Here is a 22160-nt window from a genome sequence, read left to right on the forward strand (position 1 = left end):
AACATTACAGTGCAAAGCTCATAATATTACAATGACAACGCCTTCCATTCTCGTTATCTCTGCAATGATGCATCATGTGTGCGCAAACAGGGTGCGCAGAGGTATGCAAATACATACGTTGACAGGCAGGTAGGACGTGGTAATCTTCGGACCGAGGGATATGATTGGATGACCATTTTATGGTCCTATGCCTTCCACAGATGATATAAATACATTCAGACTACTTGGTGATTGCTATCTGGATGTGAAGTGACTTCAACCAGCATAATTATTATTTTTTTGGTTCACCTACCGTGCCTTTAAGAACATTTCAGATCATAAAATATTGTTTGAAAAAATGCACAATGCAAGAGTAAAATTGAAATGGTAGTGTGCATACTTTATATTTTCATATAATCCTGTTACAGCCCTGTTCTGCAGCCAGTGGTAAAGTAGCATTTTCATAAAGGCAGGTAAGAGTTCATGCAGGTGGTGTTCTTTATATGTTCTTATGTATGTGTCTGTGTTGCTCTAAGTGTAGTTGGACTTGTCTAATCTCGCTGAGTCACTGAAGGAAACAACAACTCCAGGCATATGCTTTAGACATGCATGGCTGACCTATTTCAATATATAAACCTATTTCAATATAAAAACATATACATTTTTAGCTTTTTTCCCCCCACTAATTTGTTCATATTTAACGCGTGTATATATAACGTGACTATGTTTAGTAGTCATTAGTTGTAGAAAATAAATGATCAATAAACTTTTACAATAAACAATGCAGAATATAGAATATATATGTGAATATAGAATGTGTCAAACATTTGGAGAGGACTTGGTCATTTAAACTAAAAAACTAGTTGTCATTCTTTATATGACCAATAGATGTCAGTAATAGACCAAATCTTAGTTAGGTGACAAAGAACATGGATATTTAAAATGAAGGCAATACCAAGGTGCTTTGATATAATGTAGCTTCAGTGTGAAATGTCAGTTTATGAACACCCAGTAAGAGCAGTGTGAAACATGAAGCAAGACAACCCAGTATTCAGTTCACCTAGGGTTCAGAATGAACCAGGGTTAACTAATTCAAGTGTGAAAAGCCCTATTGGTATTGGAATGATACCATATTCATGTGGCATGTTATTAAGCTACTTGGTGAACAGTAGGCTACCACAGAACACCAAAAATCATAGAAAAACCATTGTACAGTGTTTGATAAGAAATCTATGGCCACATTTTGTTCTAAAATTTATGTGGTATGGTGTATAAACAGTCCTGATTAATTGCTTGCAGCAGCCCATAGATCTTAATTGGGACTTAGAGCAAACAAGAAATCAATTTAGTTAGGAAATGCTGAGCCAGCCAAAAGATGTTTAAAAAACTCATTAAAAGAGGATGTGGTGTGACTCGACCATTTCCCACAAACTCTTGCACTGAATGTGTGTGAAAATGTTTCTGCCTTCCCAAAACCCTCTGAGTTACCTAAGCATGGTGACGAACAGTAACTGACGTAAAGACAACATGTCACGAGTCCGGGCCCTGCGCTTCTCCCTGTCGCCACCAGAGGTCACCATCTCCCTTCCTCCCGGACTCATCTCATGTAATCACACACACCTGCCACATCACACACACCTGTCCCATTACACACTCATTACACCCGCAGCTGTTCCCCATTGCCACGGACCATATAGTCACCCCTCTCTCACCACTCTGCCTGGGTTCATTAATTTGTGATTTGCAAATGCGTGGTTGTTTTGTTTCTAGTGTCTGCTGTGGTGTGGGATACCTGCACTGTGCTGCCGTTTATGTATCCCAGTCCTTTTATGTTTTGTTTTTTGTGCCGTGTTGGCCTTTTTGTTGCTTATTAAAAGCACCTTACCTGCACTTGGACCCTGACCTCGTCTTTCCACGGTGCTTTTCACGGCGCCCCGTGATACAACAGTTCATGGCATAATGTCACATCTTTGCCAGCTAAAAGTAAAGCAAGGCAATGACGGAGTGAGAATGTGGAACATCTGGAAGCTGTTATCTCTGAAGCCCTCAGTATGGAGAGAGAATGAGGGGGAGTGTGTGATATTGTGTATTGTTTTCTTCTAGGCCAATATTTTTACAGCCAAAATAAACTATTTCATTGTGAGATAAAAAAATAGTGGGAATAATTTCTAATTACGGATTAAACTGGAGCTACACTGTATAAATTGTATCTGATGTGGAGTAAATTATGCAACATGACATTTTTGTCTACTGCACAATGTGTTTGTTTTTCATTAAGTTTGGTTATTTGGTAGGTCTGGTTCATTTCAATAGCTTACTTTATGAATACTTTATGTAGTTAGAACTGATTTTGTTGAAATTAAGTTTTTGGAGTCATTAAACAGACTTCAAATACAAGCATAAAAGGCAACCTTTTAAACTAGTTTAAATCATTTGTCCAATGGACTCTTAAGCACTTAATTTTAATATGTATTTTTATATTATATATTATGACTTCAACTATCATATGATTTACCTTTGGTTTTTTTTAAGAAATTAAAACATTTATTCAGCAAGGAAGCATTAAATTGATGCAAAGTGACTAACTCTTATTTGATCAGTTTTCACAATTATCGTATTTAACATCGGTAATAGTACGAAGTGTTTCTTGAGCAGCAATACATCATATTAAAATGATTTCTGAAGGATTGTGTGACTCTGAAGACTGGAGTAATGATGCTGAAAATTCAGCTTTGCCATCACAAGAATAAATGACATTTAAATATATATTACAATAGAAATCAGTTTAATAATTTCACAATATTTCTGTTTTTACTTTAGTTTTGATCAAATAAATTCAGCCTTGATCATAAGAGGCTTCTTTCAAAAACATTTACAAAATCCTACCGACTCTTGAACTTCTGAACAGTAGTATATTTTCCCACTGTACACAATTAAAACTGTAAATAGCCAAAATCGTCCCATGGGTATGTCATATTTTGTATCGGAATGCCAATTAATACTGTGGAACACAAGGCCTCTAGCTGAAGGGTCTTCATTTGACTTTTAACAGTGCTCTAGAACTAGAGGTTTTCTCACTATTACAAGAGGAATCGAGTGGATAATGAGCTAGCTTTGACATTTTTCAGATTTATTAACACATTTGCACTGTAGTAATAATTATAACATGTCTAGGGTTGCTGTATTTTGCCATGTTTTAAAAATAATTATGATGGCTGTTTTGTTAATAAACAATCTCTTGTATTCTTAAATGTTTTAAAAAGCACTTTTCTACATGCAGGATGTTCTTAAAGTTGAATCATTTTTAATTGCTTAATTAATAACCAATCAAGACAATCAAAGTCCTGCCCCATACTTAATTCCATCTTCGTCCCTCTTTTTTCTTGATTCTTTTGGTTTTTATTTCTTTCTGCTTGCATCGGCCCGTACAGAAGCCATGCTTTAAACTCGCTGTCATATCATGCTGGATGTGGAAGCACAAGTCTGGCTTTGATCTTCAAACAGGTCATGTGTCAGTGTGAGATGAAAGCTGAAGGTTCAGACGTGCAGATACCCTCCCAGAGGAAGCCGCGTGACTATTAGCGCTGGGTTTACAACAATGCTTCTTAAAACGACAGGAGACAAACACATTTTGCTTAAAATGACAATGTCAGGCATGCTCAAGGTCGAAACTAAATCTTGTTGGCAATTGCTTTCATGGTCTGATATTTTTGTGCTCTTTAAAATGCTTAACACTAAAATCTGTCTATAATTAAAAAAAAAAAAAACTTAAAGTCTTCATTAATGAATCTTATAACAGCATATAACTTTATAATAGCAGAAAATGGGTTTAGTTTAAAAAGATACCCGACTTTGCCTCAGGTCACTGCACTGAGCTGAAAAAAAAAAAGCCATTTCCTATAAGAAAGTGAAGGAAGGGCCTCTAAATCCAGTTACATGTAGCAATAACCTGGCCACATCAGAACTATAGCTCTGACTTTGAGACATAAAATAATCCGATTTTTTAGGTTCGAGGTATAAAGATCATTTTTATTTCCTCTGAGCAAATGCTGTCGTTTGAAAGTTCATATTTTACTGGACACTAAGAGGACAAACTAAGAGGAATTACATAATGGAAAGAAACACAAATGAAATTTTATGCAAACATTTGCTAAGGTTTTCAGAGTTGCTAGGGTATTCCGACTGGTTTCTATGGTGATTGCTAGTGTGCATATAAAGTCAAAAGAAAAAACACAAGAAAAAAGATAAACTTAGAATTTTTATTGCACACTACCCTGTAAGTCTCATGAAAGGCCGTACAGCAGTTTGTTCAGGGTCATTTGAAGGAATTTGAAGGTCATTTGTACTCTCATAGATGTATTGTTTAGCTTCAGCTTTAGGAGCACAGGTCTATACATTTGAATTTTTGTAAAGCAGCCCTGTGTTTTGAACAGAGGGTATTATACATTCACAGCAAAGCCACTGAATGCTGAATAACAGCTTTGATGAAATATAAGGCACAATGTTAAATGATTGACAGCATGTGGTAGCAATTTACAAAATACTGCACAATTATGCCTCTTTAAGCCTTAATGAATACTGTACAGTGATTTACTTGAGTAATATTTTCATGGTTGTACATTTTAGAACGACTTGCTTTGGGCATTAAAACAAATGAATCATAAGAACAAAAACAGTTTCTATCACATTTGGATTGGCTTAACATACTGGATCATTTTAATTACATGCCTGCCCGTGCATGGAAATAATGGATGCTAACTAAAGCTCAAACATGCTTTTCTGCAGCATCAGAATGTCCTGAACTGTGCAAACACGCTTGTAAAAAAAAAAAAAAAATATATATAATTATATGTAAACCTACTTTAAAATGAGAAGCTTTATTCACCACTAAAATACTTGAAACGGTGACATAAGAATCTTTCTGCCCTAGAAACAATATCAGCAATAACAGGCAGTAATATAACAGCAGAGGTAAAATATATATTTAACAGATCAAACAAATACACTTAATCAAAATACACAATTATTCCCTTCGGTTTTGCTCCTCCTGAGTGCAACTGACCACAACTGGGTCAATAATACAGACATTCAACAACATACAATCAATAATCTGTCATATCCTTTCTGGTTTATATTCGATTTCAGGTTGAAACCAGAACCACCACTGTCCAAGTACTGAGATAAAGTCATTTGAGATATTACGGTCATGATTTCTGCAGAAACTATCACTGATGACTTTTACATCCAACTGATTGTGAAGTTATGACTGAGGTTCAGACCCAAGTCTGTTACTGTCAGCACCTAGCCAGACATAAGACAATAAATACACTTCTCAATTTGCATAAATTAAAGTCTTTCTTACTTGCATTACTGTTTTAGCTAGTATCTAAATAAAAAAAATAAAAAAAGATTGATACCAACTGCTGAATGTTTTGAACCTTTTTTCAACCTATATATTTTGACCTTGATATTTAATGATTTTTTAAATGCATTACAGAAATTTACCCACTAACGTTACTGTTTTATAACCAGCAGCTACCTAAAACAAATTATAAATCATATTACCTGATTGTTACGGTAAGAGAACGCTGCCTCTTGTGAATTCACGGTTACGTTTTCAGGCTCGGTCTTCACTCCATAAAATGAAACCGTTTCCACTGTGATGTAAGTAGCCTCCTCATGATTATGCAGCACCTCTGATGTCATTGTGTTCTGAAGATCATTAATAAAGAAGATAATTTTATTAATCATCCCTGATATTAGGCAGTATAATAACTAATGCAAATTATGCAAAGCAGTTGACAGCATGATTGTTTACAGAAATATTTAAAAACAAGCAAGAGATGCGTTTTATAAAATAACCCTGGATAAAAATGGGTATAATCTGAATAATTAATAAAAAAAATGTTAATAGAGGTGATGTGAAATGAGCTTTTATAATGTGGCCATTCTATGAGAACTGAATGAATGCTCACTAAAAACCAAAATGATCATTACTGTAGTAAAGGTGAATTGCCCATTTTCTGTACCTGCTTTACTGTGAAATAGATGTAAGCGTATTGATCTTTCTCATATGTGTCAAGGGTCTCTCCATCATCCCAAAACAAATCACCCTTGGCCAGGCCGTCCTCACTCAGACTCGCAATCAGATGAAGGGGCTGACCGCTGCTCACCCACAGGGTGGTGTTAGGGCTCTGAAACACAAACAAATTCAAATAAACATGGACACAGATACAAATGATCTCTCTTTTAATTTATCACTAAACTGAGACTTTCTGAAGAACATGCTAATATATGTAACTGTAGCTACGAATATATATATATATATATATTCTCACACACACATTTAATTATAGACATTACCTATATATCACTACTTTGAGAATTTATGCATATATGTAACTTTTAAGCATAAAAATACATTTATTATAATAAATAAATTGCCCGTTACATTATGTATGAGTATATAATGCGCTTCTCTGTCACCTGTGTAGGTATGACTGAACCCTCTCTGAGATGCAGGTTGATTTTGTCTTTTGGAGCCTGAAGATTGATCTCTTCTCCACTGCTTACCAACGAGTCGCCCTGTGTGTGACGAATATTGTATGAGACTCCACAGTAAGATAATTATGAATTTCTAAGAGGGTTTCTAGAGAGGTGTGACTTACAGTGTGGAAATCATACCAGAGACCTTTAGGGAAATATCCCACAACATAATCTCGCCCTTCCTCCAAAACCGGTGTGACCAGCAAACTCTTTCCCCATAGGAACTGTTTATCTATCCCGTACGTCTTCTCATCGTTCGGGAACCTAAAAAGCACAGCACAAACAGTAATGAAGTTAAAACGTATATCTTCCTGAAATTATGTATAGTATGTGCCTGGATATATACATATAAATACACACACACACATATATACATACATATATATACACATATACATATATGTGTGTGTGTGTGTGTGTGTATATATATATATATATATATATATATATATATATATATACACATTAGATGCTAATATAATGAATTCAAGGTTGGGAGTAAAGGATTCCTTTAAGAATTCATTCACAGTCAGTCGGGTTTTGTGTTTATCTTACTGAAAGAGCAGTGGTGTGGCGACTGTGTGTCCACTGATGTGTGCATGATGGAAGAGTGTGTAGAGATGTGGGAACAGGGAATAACGTAGGAGAATGGCTTCTTTCATTGCTGTACGAGCTGCAGGGCTGAATGCAGTTGGTTCCTGATCCTGTTGTGAAATGACAAAACTGTTAATCCAGAGAAGTGTCTTTGGAAGGCCAAAAAAAAAAAAAAAAAAAAAAAAACACATTATAAAAACAACATTGTACTATCAAAGCAAGTGACAGATGGGATACTAATCAAATAAACAAAAACTTTTTTTTTTTTTACAGATCTTCACGATTCACGTGAATTACCTATTTTAAGGTGAAAACGGCAAATTTCGCCGGAAGGTGACAAGTTTACACCACTGAATAAGATAAAAACTCTTTAAAAACTCTTGATATTTTAGCATTATGAGCTAAATAATTTTACTGACCAGCTGCAGTTGCAGATTTTGCTGGAGTCTAAATCTAATGAAATCTGGAAGAAAGAAAGTTCACCTGTTCATCTATAGAGTTGTGATTTCTTGAAAAGGGGTAGAAAGCTCCAAGCTGGGTCCATCGGACACACAGGTCTTCTGTAGTGCTGCCTCCAAAGCCACAGATGTCAGCCCCAATAAGAGGAATGCCCAGGATGTTAAATGTCAGCATACCTGGGAAAAAGGAAGAAAATGGTTAGTGGAGCTATAGTAAATCCAAAACTCTATGGGACTAACTCTGGCCTCAGCAGAGCACAGTGTGTGTGTTTATACCTGGTATGGATGTGGCCAGGTCTTTCCATTGGCTCCTGTTGTCTCCGAGCCAGTGGCCCGAATACTTGCCCTGACTGGGAAACGTAGAGCGGGAAATGACGAAGGGACGCTTATTTGTGATCTTCCTCAAAGCACTGAGAGAGACAGATGGATCAGACATGATCCAACCAGAAAGTGTTCAAGCACTATAAAAATTTAAGCATTGTGTATCATTTAAAACCTAATAAACTTTTTCTGGTGAAATGTTTTGCTTGAAAAATGTGCTTGCCTTGTCTTTCTCTAAAATATTTGACACTTGGCTTAGGAGATATATGTACATTTCTGTTTCTTCTTATTTTCTTATTATCAGTGTTGAAAACCGTTGTGCTGCTTATCATTTTTTAGAAACGGGTGATTTATTTGATGATTCTTTGATAAATTTAATGCATCCATGCCGAATAAAAGTATTAATTTCAAAGTGTTAAAAAGAAATACTGACCTGACCCAAACTTTTTAACTGTAGTGTATTTATATACAGTGTCCTCCAAAAGTATTGGAACAGTCAAGACATTTACAAATATGATTAAAAGATGAACATCAGACAAAACTACAGAATGTCACATTTTATTATTGGGTGATTCAACACAGATGTTTCACCAGCTAAGAAATTCAGCACTTTTAGAGTTTTTTAGTTTCATCCCCCTATCTGATGTGAGCATAAGTATTGGAACAGTTGCCTCACAGGTCTTTCTAAGTGATCAGCTGTGTCCTGTTGCATTAATTCTTCAGATATTAAAAGCAGGGAATGTGTCATATCAGTTATATCCATTACTTCTGTATTCTGAATCCTGCATTCGATGATGACACACACAAACCAGGATGAAGTTGAGGGAGCTGACTTTGAGAGAAAAGCAAGCAATTTGGATGCTAAAAGAAAAGAGGAAGTCAATCAGAGCTATAGCAAAAACAAAGGGCATGGAGAAATCAAGAGTTTGGAAACCACCAGCGACACCAGCAACCAACAACTACCCAATCGGCTGAGAAAACAACAGTAGTTGATGACAGACAAATCATAAAAGCTGTGAAAATGAATCCTAAAAGAAGTGTCTGTAAAATGACCAACAACTTCCAGAAAGCTGGGGTGATGCTCTGACAATCTACTGTCCTCAGGAGACTTTGACACAGAATTACAGATGCTACACAGCAAGATGCAAACCTCTGACCAGCACCAAAAATAGAAAGTCAAGATTAGAGTTTGCAAAAAAGCACAAAGGTGAGCCAGAAGAGTTTTGGAACTGTGTTTATGGACCGATGAGACAAAGATGAACCTTTATCTAAGTGATGGGAAAGCAAAAATGTGGAGAAAAAAAGGGAACTGCAAATGATCCCAAGCATACAGCCTCATCTGTAAAGCATGGTGGAGGTGGTGTCATGGCATGAGCATGCATGGCTGTCTCTGGAACAGGCCCTCTCAACTTTACTGATGACTTAATGTATGATGATAGTAGCAGAATGAATTTGGAAGGGTACAAAACCATCTTGCCTACCAATATTCAAGAAAATGCCACCAGATTCATTGGGAAGTGCTTCATATTGCATCAGGACAATGACCCAAAACACCCTGCCAGTTCAGTCAAGGAATTTGAAGAAATGGCAAGTCTCAGATTGCCCAAGTCAATCTCCAGATTTAAATCCGATTGAACATGAATTTCACCAGCTGGAGAGGAGAGTAAAGGCAGAAACTCCCCAAAACAAGCAACAATTGGGATTGGCTGCATTAAAGGCTGGGAAAAGTATTTCAAAGGATGAGACCAAGAGTCTGGTGATGTCTATGGGTCACAGACTCACTGCTGTGATTGTGCGCAAGGGATCTGCAACTAAATAATAGCTTTTAATCTTTTATATCTGCCTTATTTTCAACTGTCCCAATACTTATGCTCACATCAATGAGTGGGATGAACTCTAATAGTGCTGCTCTTTTTATTTGGTAAATCATGTGTGTGTTGAAATGGCTAATAATAAAATGTGACATTCTGTAGTTTTGTCTCATATTCATCTTTTAATCATATTTGCAAATGTCTTGACTCCACAGCTAACAGAGCAATTTTGTCTTTGCTGTTCCAATAATTTTGGAGGGCACTGTATATTTTATTTTATGTATTTTTGTATGATTGTGCATACCTTTCAGTAGCCTTAGCTTCCATGAGTCCATACAGGCTGTGTATGTTGTAGTGAGTGGAGATTTTCTGATGTGCAGATGCACACACAGTCTTGGCCTTTAATGTACCACCCAGAATACCTACAGCAGACAATACCATGCCTTATTGTTGGAAAAAAAGGCAGCATGCATAATGTAGATCTGCACATAATACACCAATACCTGGTGTGTAGGGAGGATTTTCCAGTTCATTGTCTGGGCAACCATTCAGTGATCCATCTAAGAAATTAGATGGCTCATTCATGTCCTTGAAGGAGATATATAAAAGAACTGAACATGATCAATATTTGGGTAAATGCAAATAATGAACCATCAAATAGTCAATAATACAAATGCACAACATACAATCCACACGCCATCAAAAGCCACTTTTTCATGGAAACGCTTCAGATTCTGGTACCACCATTCATGTGTGTCTGGATTGGAGAAATCTGGAAAAGCTGTGAGTCCTGGCCAGACCTAGGAAACAAAAAACAAAACTTCAGTCACATATAATGAATATATTATAATATTCATAATTATGACATTTATATTCATTTAGTTTCAAAGACAAAGTACAAAAAAAATAAAATAAAAGCTGTTCTTTTAAACTATTCATAAAAGTAAAAAAAAAAAAAATCACTTTCTGTTGTATTAATAACAAAATTTCACTATTTTCAATGATAGTAAGAAATGTTTCTTGAGCAACAAATCAGCATATTAGAAAGATTTCTGAAGGATCATGTGACACTGAAGACTGGATTAATGGTGCTGATTATTTTAATTTGTAATATTTTATGATATTACTATTTTTACTGTATTTTTTATCAAATAAATACGGCCTTGGTAAGCATAACAGACTTCTTTCAAAAAAAAAAAAAGCAAAAAAAAGGGCCCACCCCAAATTTTAAATAACTTAATATGCATGTCTTCAGTGTACCTTCCCGATAAGGACGTCTCCATTCGAATCATTGATGAAGATGCCCCTCTTCATCCCCTCATCAAATGGCCAGTAGGAGCCAGGCAGCTGAGAGTTACTGATACCGGGATCCTGATGAGGAAGTGCAAAAGAGACAACCTCACAAGCTGCAGTTTACATCAAGCACACTTCAGCTAAATCCACAGTGACACATTCAAACGCTTTAGTGAGGGATTCAACTGCAGTCATGTGAAACATTCAGCTGCCAAAACAGCCTCATGACTGTCAGTGTGATTCTACTGATCCACAAATGAGATGAGAGGCAAATGAGGAAGCATGTCATATGGATGTTTTTGCAGGAGAAGCATATTTAAACCCACAGAACACAGACGTTCCTCTTATTTTGATATTTAGTTTATCTGCTTTCTGCAAATAAATCTATTGACAGTCTCCAAAAATTATTTAAGCCCAGTGTTGGGGAGTAACTAGTTACATGCAACGGAATTACGTAATTTAATTACAAAATAAAACTAATTGTAATCAGTTACAGTTACTGAGAATTTTTTTTTTAATTAAATTACAGTTACTTATGAAAATGTTAACGATTACAAAGGGGGTTACATCTGATTTCTTTCACACACACACTCCCACATATAGATTTAATCGATTTCTGTCATAAATTGCAGTGACTGCTCTAAAATATGAAACACCAATGTTTCAGGAGTTTAGAACATGCTTATTTGATAACTCTTATTTCCTATATGGGTTTATGTATAATGTCAGTCCTCTGTCGTGAGTCACGTATTCCCGCCTCTTGTGTCCATATTTGGTTTGTTTCCTGTCCTTGTTTAGTGTGATTATTAGTTAATTCTTGTCCAGCTGTGTTTGTGTAATTAGCCTGTGTATTTTAGTTCCTGCCTGTTCAGTTTTGTGTCGTCTGGTCTACTCATTACTCCCCGGTGTTCCTGTCTGTTTCAGCCTTGCCTTGCCTTGTTTGGAGTTATTAAAGACTGTTATCTGAGTTTACATCCTCGTCTGTGTGTTCCTGTATCCTCCTCGTGTGTGCACCGTGACATATAGCTATGCTTCATTTTTTTAAGATTAACTGTTTTTGTTTTTTTCCCAGGCATTGTTAGATTCCAGTGTTTCCTGTCATAGCTATGCAAAGATTTGATTTAAAAAACAGTATAATAGCTAATAACATTTCTCTTATGATTTTAAATATGTATTTAACTTTAGAATGACCTCAAAGTAAGTCTGATTTTGTGGTGGCTGTGCTCAAAGGGGACATTAATCTTCCACAAGTTGGTATGATTCTTTAGGGTCTTCATGAACGGTCTGCAACATACTTTGGTTACAATTCCTCAGTGGTTGTGTAAAACAACACCCTTTTTACTTTGCTCTGTTCACTTCGACTCATTTTGGGGCATGTCCCTTTGAATGCTAATGAGCTCTGCTCATTCGCCCCTCTCTTCCATGGAAGAGCAAAGGCAATTTGCAAATAATCTTAAAAAAATATAAAGTGTCAAACTTACTACTTCTGGAGATGCAGCTGGATCACGAACAATGGGTACTGATCTATCCTTGAGTTTTAACTTTTTAACAAAACTTGCCTTGAATTGTCCCTTGTTCAGAAAGCAGTCTGGAGTAAAATTATTTGTGCAGATATAAACGAATTTAGGTGTATTCGGTGGCGCATTATCATTAAAAACAAAACTAATGCACAGCGTCCTCTGTGGCTCTGACGTCAGGAGAAAATTAAGATTCTTATGTTCTTCTAAATCACAAAAAATATCACGAAATCACGAAAATATGCTAATATTGGACAGTACTTCAGCGGTTGAGGGCGAGGCCTGAGCAATATGACATCATACTGCTCAGAAAATCAAAACAGCTTGATAATTGAGACTCTTTAGGATTTTGGGAGATTAAAACAAGGAGTGCATGGATTTTTATCATTGTAGGGTGGTTGTGTCCACACACTGCTAAGATACATTTACATGCAAACACCATGTAAAAGTGAATTTTGCATCCAATATCTACTTTAAAAAAATCTTAATTGAAGGATTCAGAAAGTGTGACAGTAATCAGTGTTGAGTACTTCTGTAAGGTTTACCCTGCCTGGTTTACATGTTTTGAAAATGATTAAAAGTTGAAAACATTAAAAAGTAATCAAGTAATCAAATGTAATCAGTTACATTACTTTAATAAAGTAATTAAAAAGTTACACTACTTATTACATTTTAAGTAGGGTAACTTGTAATCTGTAACCTATTACATTTCCAAAGTAACCTTCCCAACACCGTTTAAGCCACACTGAACCTGATTGAATGTCACTGCGTATCAAACCAAGTGACATCTTCAACTGGTCTGAACTGTGAAGGTGAAATTTATTGGATGTACTGTATGAAGTCAGTTCCCTGTCAAGAACATATAGGTGTTCTAGCAGAGAAACCAGGTCTAGTTCATTAAATTCACAAATGGCCATGTTTTTGTGTCAATCGAAGTGTGTGTGTACCAGGATCATGACGTAGTGTTGATCATGTCTATGAAGGTCTTTCACAAGGTCAGGGAGGCTGGAAAAGTTCACAGTGTCATAAGTGAAGTCTAAGGCATGATCCATGTAGTCAATGTCATTCCACTGAACATCCTGAAAGATCAGAAAATGTTGTTATTTGTACAATTTGGAATTATTGCAAACATAATTTCTCATTATGCTAAATGCATAATGCCAAGTCAGTGTTTTTCTGTGGTTCAGTAGAAATCAGACTTCCGATGTGATTCTCTTTGCGTTAGTGCTTTCTTTGGCAATAAACTAAAAACGCCGATAGAGACCCATTTTATTTCATTTTTTTATATATTATTATAGTACAGCATGTATTAATTTAGGTTATTTTATGTGCTTATATATATATATATATTTATTTACTTAATTTCTATATAGCTTTAATTTTATTTTTTACTTTAATTTTATTTCAGCTATAGTTTTATTAATTTTTGCTTTTGTTTCTCTTTTTAATTAGTCCCTTTGGATAAAAGCATATGCTAAATGCATATTTTAATTTTATTACTTCAACATATTTTTTTCAGCTAGTAGCCAAGGCAATAATTTATTTAATAAAATATTTATATTTTATTTAATCTTTATTTAAAATGACCAAAAACAAAAGGAAAATAGTTTGTTAACAATAGCAATACTGATGGAGACAGAATGTAAGTTAAATGTTTTTTGCTTTATTTTCAGGGCTGAAATACTTATCATATTTCTTGATGTCTTTTACCAGTGTAAATCTTGTGGAGCAGAATTGAATTCCAACCAATCAGAATTACTTACGCCGAATCAAACACTAAATGAAAATGATCTGACAACTACAGTACCTGAGGTATCCCATAATTCCGCATTTCTTTTACAACGTTCCAGGTTTTGTCGCTTGACTTGTAGCCCCATCGGCAAAGATGATAACCCAGAGCCCAAAAGATGGGCAATGCTGGCTTCCCTAATGTGAAAAAGAGAAGATTCAATGATTAGTTCTTGAACTTCTGATTCTTCATGTGAAAATGCTTATCAAATACTGCTTATGATGCTTGCTGACCTACAACATCCAAGTACTGTGCAATCACAGAGCTGGGATCCGGGCCTAGGAAAATGTAAAAGTCGAGGATCCCACCAATCATACGCCAGGTGAGAGCAGGAGCAGGCTGCAGAGCCACATCTACATCAGAGATTAATTACACACGTTATGACAAAGTTCAGACATCATAAGGCATTACCATCATTTAAAACCATAATTAGCATTTTAATACCCTTTTTTTGCATGTAATGCCTTGAAGTACCATGTAAATGATTTACAAATATGGTACATTGAAAAAAAAAAAATGTAGGTAGAAACGATTTTCCCTCAAACATTGCTAGTAAAATTTCATAATTATTTACCACGAATGGCACATTGAATTAAACAAAATTTACAACATCCTGCTCTGCATTTTTCTATTCTATCAGTTCGAGAAGCCGTTTCACTCAGACATACTTCACAAAGAAGAAAACTTTTGGCAATTTGCGATTTTAATCTGCAGAACCAATGGCCATAAATGCAACAAAGATTCACAGGAAAATGCTGTGAACATTTCAGAAGCATATGAAAGCACATTAGGATAAAAAAGATCTTATTATTAAAATAAACTGCGTGTTATAATGATTTACAAATCAACAATTGAAAGTTCAAAGTATTGTGTGAGAAGCTGATAAGATTGTCTTTTTCCCTTTTTTCTCATGCATGAACTTATCAAATATGACATAATTATCTCTGACAACACAAAATATTAATCTTATAACTGGGTGTATTATCATGATCAAAAACAAGGCTTATTATGAACACGACAATCAAACAAGGGTCAGTGCCAAAATAACATGGTGTTATGCACTCTGAGGATGAGCAATCTAGCTCAGTGAATGTCCTGGCTTGTAAAGTGGTATGCATTGTTTTTGGAATATAAAATGTAGATGTTGATGTGTGCGATGAACTCACCCATTGCATTGCTGTTGAGCATGAAAAACCCATGTGCCATTCCATCAGATTCCATAGAAAGATAAAAGGGATGGACGCCATAGAGGTTGGTCAGCTCCTGAAAGAACCAACAATCAAGAAAACACAGCAGTTAGTGCCATCTGGAACATTTATTAATCTGGATTGATGTTTGTAGTGCTGTTAAAGGGGTCATGTTATAATGTACAATGTAATATGCTCACCAATGAATGGATCCTCTGCAGTGAATGGGTGGAATAATTCACTAGTAATCCATATGACTCCACTCCAAAATTGACTGTTTTTTTTAAAGTGAAAAGCTGTGTGTTTGTAAGAAACAAATCCAGGATTAAGGCTTTTTTACTTGAAACCACAATGGTTTTGGCTAAAATACGAATCCTCTATCCATAATATTACTTCCTCCAGTGAAAAATTTGTTGTGTCTGAATCAGGAGAGAAATATGCACAGATCAAGCACTGTTTACAAGCAAAAACAGTTCTAAAAATATATGTTGCTGGTTTTTGATGTGAGATGTGAGAGGACATCATTTTTCCCTGGAGGAGGAGCTATTATGGATTAAGGACTCATATTTTGACCAGAGGTGACAGTTTGAAATTAAAATGGTCTTTTTGTTTTATTGTTTCTTAAACACGCAGCTTTTCTCTTCACAAGAAATTAATTGAGGGACTGTAGTCATGTGGATTAGTTGTGGATTACTGTGATGTTTTCATCAGCTGTTTGGACTCTCATTCTGACGGCACCCATTCACTGCAGAGGATCCATTGGTGAACAAGTGATGTAATGCTAAATTCCTCCAAATCTGATGAAGGAACAAACAACTTGGATGGTCTGAGGGTATGTACATCTTCAGGACATTTTTGGGTAAACTACTCCTTTAAGCCTTGTTATTAGATTTGAAACAGAACTGACAGATTCTTAAATCAGAAGACGAATGTTAAGTTACCATTGGTGGGACATCTCGAGCCCACATGGTTAGAGTGTTCCACTGGACGTCATGCAGAAAGTTGGAGCGATGTTCACCCAGTCCATATATGAAACGTGAAGGTAATGATGTAGACATCTGCAGGAACTGATCCGCGTAGAAGAGAGGAGCTATGGATGTATTCAACCTGACGGGATGTGAACGGATGTTAAGAACTCAATACTGGTACTGAGACATGCCAAATATTACAGATCTCCTTCCTGGAGAGTTTTCTGCTCATTACTTTTAATGGTAAAAGAAACTAAATCATTCAATTGTTAGTGTTGTTTTTTTAAGCAGGTCTGTTTTCATGCTAGTTGACAGTAAATAGTACTTACAGTACAGTTCCTGTCTGTGTTCTCTTAACAATCAGCCCAAAAGGTTCTTTGATGAAGTCTACGGTATAAGAGGGATTTGATGCTTTTTTCTGAACCACAGGAACATCTATAGGCACCTCATACCTCTTTTCAGCCGGGTCTGTTATCTGTATTTGACACAGGAATATTATGAAACAACAAAAAATATGGTAGGCTATGACACTCTGAAGACATTTTTTTTTATTCAGGATGTACCGATAATGATAATATTCTGGACAACATCAATAAGCTGAATCAATAATCAACAATCAAACTCTATATTAAATTAAAATCTAAAATACAAATATTTAAAAACAATTCCTTTAAATCCTACAAGTAAAATTAGGCATTATAATTACAAGCCACAGTTATAATGTACAATATAAAAAATGGATTTTTCATTAGAGGTCTGCCACATTTATCAGTGTAACTAAATTATTAGTGCTGGTTAAGATTAATTTTAATCGAAAGTTAAATTTACAATAATACCTTATAATGTATACAAAGTACACACCACCATTCAAAAGTTTGGGGTCAGTAAATATTTTATTTTAAATTAATGTAACAATGCATTTATTTTGCAAGGATGCATTAAATTAACCAAAAGTGACAGTAAAGACATGTATAATGCGACAAAATTTTTATATTACAGATAAATAACTGTTTTCCCAAAAAAAATATTAAGCAGCAAAAATGTTTTAAAGTTTGATAGGACATTGAAGACTGGAGTAATGAAAATTCAGTTTTGCCACCAAATGCAATAATATTACATAATATGAAAAATTGACCAATAATATTTCATAATATTAGTTTATAAATGTAGCCTTGGTGAGAATAAGAAACTTCTTTCAATATAATTTTAAAAAATTATACTGACCCAAACTTTTGAATGGATAAAAATTATTTAATTCTTAAATGCTACATTTTAAAATTATTAAAACATTAAAAGATAGTTTTCAATTAATAATTAAAATTATTACATAATTTATTATCTAACTAACTGTACATATTCAATATCAACGGACACTGATATTTAAAAAATCTATTTAAAAAAGTCTAATATTAGCCAATAACCAATCTGATACCAATATACTGAGCATCCCTATTTTCGGTCCAGAATTTTTGTGGTCTTTGAGGGGATACAAGCTAACAGACAATTTCACCTCTGAAATTTACCTAACTTTTTAAAACATCCGCATTAATGACTAAAATTATTGCTTGATAAAGAGAGTCGAGATCACAAACATAACCAGCCTGTAACATGAAGACCCGAAGTTCTCTCACCTTCACACGCAGTCTGTTGTCTTCCTCATACATCACCTCCATCTGCAGTGCATCTATGTCTTTAGGATAATACGTCTTTTTGTTCCGGAGCAGTTTTCCCACCTTCCCCATCTCTGTGTCAGTAATGGACACCAACTCGTAGGATGGATACTCAGGTGTGTAGAAACACCACGGTACTCCACTCCGTCGTGATGTCTTAGCCTGTATGAAGCAGCAGTTTCGAGCATGGCACATCTCCTCCGTGACCACCACACCTCTCTCTGGATAACAGTCAAACCTCCAAGCTTCTGGGATCTGCGAGCAGGACTCCGGCTGCAGCCACGTCCCATTTGGGCTTTTAGCTACAGCAGGTGGAGGGGGTCTATGGGGTTCTGTGGAGGGTGGCTTATGTAACCAAAATATAGTTCCTAGCAGCCAGATGCCAGAGAGAACCACAATAAGTCCCCCAAGGGTCAGCAGGGCAACAGTGATGGAGCAGCGACGGCTCTGGGGCAGCAGGGGCAGTTCTGGGTTTATATCCTTTAGATCCGTGTCTGTCGTCTCATCAGGATCCAATAAAGCAGCTCCTGAGAAATGAACCTCCTCAGGGGTAAGTCTCTTGTACGACACCATTTCAAACTTCAGAGTATAAAGAAGATATAAAAACAAGAGAAGATAATTAAAATAATATCCTCTAAATGTGAGAATTAAATTTGTTGGATAACTCATCTCACACTGCATGTGCAATCAGACTAATTCATACCTCTCAAAGAAGCAATTATTCTGGCAATTCATTTTATTATACTGTATAAGACTTTCCTGCGAAAATGAATCAAAAACTTTCTTCTGTGGAGCTATTAAAAATGTTATGATGCTCTGAAGACGCTTTCTTCTAAGGATGTACCGACATTAATATTCTGGCCAATATCAATAAGCTAATATTCATCAATATTAAATTCTATGCTATGTATAACCTTTAAAAATTTAAATAAATGATTTTAAATGCTAGATGTGAAATTTGGCATTATAATCAACAGTTATAAGATTAACAGTGCAATTGATTTATTAGTGTTTGCTAAAAACTTACAGATTTAAACATATTATCTGATATATCTGATATCTGGAGGATATCTGATAACAGCTGATTATATATAAATTTAGGATCAGTACGTTTTTTTTATTTTTAAATAAATGAATACTGCTAATTTGCAAGAACGCATTAAATTGATCAAAAGTGAGAGTAAAGACATTTATAATATTTCAAAAGATTTATTTCAATGTAATGCTGCTCTTCTTATGAATAAATTAGAAATCACAGGAATAAATTCATATTTAATTGATATTCAAATAGAAAACAAACTTTCACTTGGTGAGCATAAAAGAGTCCAAACCTTCGAATGGTAGTTTACATATCAAGTTTTATATTCCAAATCTTCTGAAGCCATATGTTTTGTTGTGAACTGACCGAAACGTAAGGCTTTAGTTTTTTGAAAGTTGTTTTTAAGTATCTTTAGGTCTTCTTAATAATACTAGAATAAAAGCCAGTAACAGAACTTGTTTCCATTAATGATAAAAACACATTCCAGGCATCAGCAAGTGTTTCAGCTTCTGTATATAACGACGCTATGTATTTGCCAATATCACGTCCCACTAAATGTCACGCAGAGGAGAACACTTTCTAAAATACATAAAGCTGCAGATATGGGGAAGAACTAGGAAGGGAAGCGGCTGTTGCAGAAAGCATCCTAGTGGTGAAGAAATGAGAGGAATTTTCATACTGTACCTCTTCTGCTGAAAGACTGATCTTGATTTTTGATCTTTTTCCAAAATGAAAAAGCAAGCATATAAAACAAAGTTATGTTCTTAATCCATAAAACATGCGTTTTAATCAAGAACGTTTGAGGGACAATTACCCAGGTATGTTCAGCTCTTACATTTGCAAATGCACAGCTTGTCTATAGTTGCTATCTATGTAGGGAGCTCACAAATTTTGAAACAAAGCCCAAATTTTCTGAAATTGCATGGAGCTGCTCAGCATTAGAATGGAAGGCTACTCTTACAAGATAGATAGAAGTAGAGGTCAGAGTCCAAGAAAACACTGCTTTAAAACTAATTCAAATCAGACACAAACCTTCATACAGTATGTTAGACTGATCAAGAGTAAACGTGTGACCTTAATTGATAGATACCAATGTAACACCATACAACAAGTAAGGAATAATTGACGCTTCGCTTCGCGTCGTGGCCGCATCACCACCTCGGGTGTGCATTATTTTTCTAATAATTCAACGGTCCTGAGTCAATTATTCCGCTTATACTACGGTTGCCACACCTCAAGACATCGATCAGATTATATATTTCAAGGGATTCGTCCGGTTTTTCTACTTAAATCGCTATTGTGAGTAGGATTATTTCTTCCGCATCTCATCCAACGACTCTTTTGCTAGTTCCAAAACGTCATTTTAAAGCTGGCAATGGAGGCTTGAGCCGTTGATAGCAGACTAATGCAGTTAATAATGAAGTTATTAGAAAGAGAGCGAGAGAGACAGAGACACAGAGAAAGAGAAACAGAGAGAGAGAGAGAGAGAGAGAGAGAGAGAGCTTGTATGAATTAGGCTACCTCTGTGTGTCCCTCAACAGTGTTCTGAAGCACCGTCTCTAAACTGTAAGTCTGCTTTAAGATGCAGCGCTGTTATTACCTCGCTAGTGAGAAATGTCATGTGTAGCCTTTAAGTTGCTACACTAGGCTAACGTAACTGATAAAATCGTCAGGGCAGCGCTGACAACGATGCGAAGTGATATGGAACTGTAATGCGGTCAAGAAAGCTGCCTGGAACTACGTTCGCCGTGCGTTTCCCTGAAAATAATTGCACACCTCAGAACGTTCGTCAGCCAATCAGATTCAAGCATTCAACGGCCCCGTAGTATAATACAGCACAATGCAGTTTGTAGAATACTGCTTTTTTTAATCACGTGACATGATAAAATACCATGGTAAGTTATATCAATACATTTTCAAAATATACAGCATGTGCATATCTTTTGACCTTAAGACTCATAAAACTAGCGTTTATCGACATTTTAAATGAATAATATATATGAGGTTTATATTTTACAGCCACATCGTTAGAATAATAATATTATAGGAAGAAACATCAAGCAAACAAACAGCACATTCAAGAGAAAAACTGCACATTAAATTCACTTACTTTTTGCGCGGTCGGTATATGCAGGATTTCACACACTACATTTCATCAGTGAATATCCTCTGCTTTGGTAAATATCCGTCCGTGGTGCTTCGTATGTTATGAAGTTGGTGTTGTGTGTGTCCTGCAGTTGAAATTGGAATCCGATTCGTTTTGGAACTCGGTTCCTTTAGACGGATCGTTACAGTGAACGAGCTCAAAAATGATTCACTTAAAAGTCATCACAAAAAACAAAACTCCCCATGTCCCCCGTATTCTCCGTGTGTTTTAAATCATTTTCATGTCAAATGTTGTGTCTGACATTTTTCAAACTGTTCACCTCCTATTCAGTTGTACTCTCACAGACCTCATCACTTTGCGAATCGGTTCAAATGAACAATCGAAAAGAGCCAGTTCAAACAAAAAACGACTCCTTCTTGATATTATTCTACTGTGTAACACTTGCACCTGTACTGCCATCTACTTGCTTGGAGGTAAGTTTGGCTTATTAGATAAAGCATTCATTTAAAAAAAAATTCAACCCTGATCAAAAACTAAGAGAGAATGCTAAATTTGATAAATTAGCTGTAACCTATATAGTCAAGTAAATTACTAGCATCTTTAAAGTTGAAAACTTCTGCTTATTTCTCATGTGCGCGTGATATCAGTCCAGCAGATGGCAGCTCAGTCTAATATGTGGAGGGAAAGTGTTTCCACATCAAATGCAACTAATGAGATATTTATGTAATATATAGGCTAACACTGGAGTGCTATAATCTAATAATATAGCCTAAAATATATTGTTGGTGAACAAATTGAAGCATCTAGACTACAGACAGTATTGAGGCCTTGAAAATGAGAAGCTCAAGAAAAGTGTCTTCTTTTGATTCGAATTGCACTGT

The 22160-nt window shown here is 35.7% G+C and overlaps 1 protein-coding gene across 2 annotated transcripts; it reads right to left on the reverse strand.

The window, feature by feature from the left end:
- Nucleotides 1-4219: 4219 nt before the first annotated feature.
- On the reverse strand, nucleotides 4220-21429 carry LOC306872438 (lysosomal alpha-glucosidase-like). 2 transcript variants are annotated; one of them, XM_079420995.1, is made up of 20 exons: nucleotides 21283-21429; nucleotides 18095-18712; nucleotides 16793-16938; nucleotides 16437-16602; nucleotides 15475-15571; nucleotides 14542-14661; nucleotides 14327-14445; nucleotides 13467-13598; nucleotides 10970-11080; nucleotides 10396-10509; nucleotides 10213-10297; nucleotides 10014-10131; nucleotides 7854-7987; nucleotides 7603-7754; nucleotides 7081-7229; nucleotides 6648-6789; nucleotides 6466-6564; nucleotides 6009-6173; nucleotides 5545-5691; nucleotides 4220-5280 (listed from the first exon to the last, which is right to left on the reverse strand). In XM_079420995.1, the coding sequence occupies exons 2-20, from the start codon at nucleotides 18704-18706 to the stop codon at nucleotides 5218-5220; spliced, it is 2871 nt and encodes a 956-aa protein (XP_079277121.1). In that variant the 5' UTR covers nucleotides 18707-18712; nucleotides 21283-21429; the 3' UTR covers nucleotides 4220-5217. The 2 variants fall into 2 exon arrangements, with proteins under 2 accessions (XP_079277121.1, XP_079277120.1); XM_079420994.1 differs by lacking the exon at nucleotides 21283-21429 and having other exon boundaries at nucleotides 18095-18935.
- Between the last annotated feature and the right edge of the window lie 731 nt (nucleotides 21430-22160).

The sequence above is a fragment of the Barbus barbus genome (genome assembly GCF_936440315.1).
Source record: "Barbus barbus genome assembly, chromosome: 7".
Classification (NCBI taxonomy): domain Eukaryota; kingdom Metazoa; phylum Chordata; class Actinopteri; order Cypriniformes; family Cyprinidae; genus Barbus; species Barbus barbus.

Bases quoted from the DNA above. Each gene is read 5' to 3' on its own strand.
- LOC306872438 (XM_079420994.1), bottom strand. From the start codon at position 18,814: ATGCAGTGTGAGATGAGTTATCCAACAAATTTAATTCTCACATTTAGA. The intron at 16,939-18,094 runs GTGAGAGAACTT...TGTCAAATACAG, and splicing joins ACAACAGACTGCGTGTGAAG to ATAACAGACCCGGCTGAAAA. The intron at 6,790-7,080 runs GTAAGATAAACA...TGTGCTTTTTAG, and splicing joins GCCACACCACTGCTCTTTCA to GTTCCCGAACGATGAGAAGA.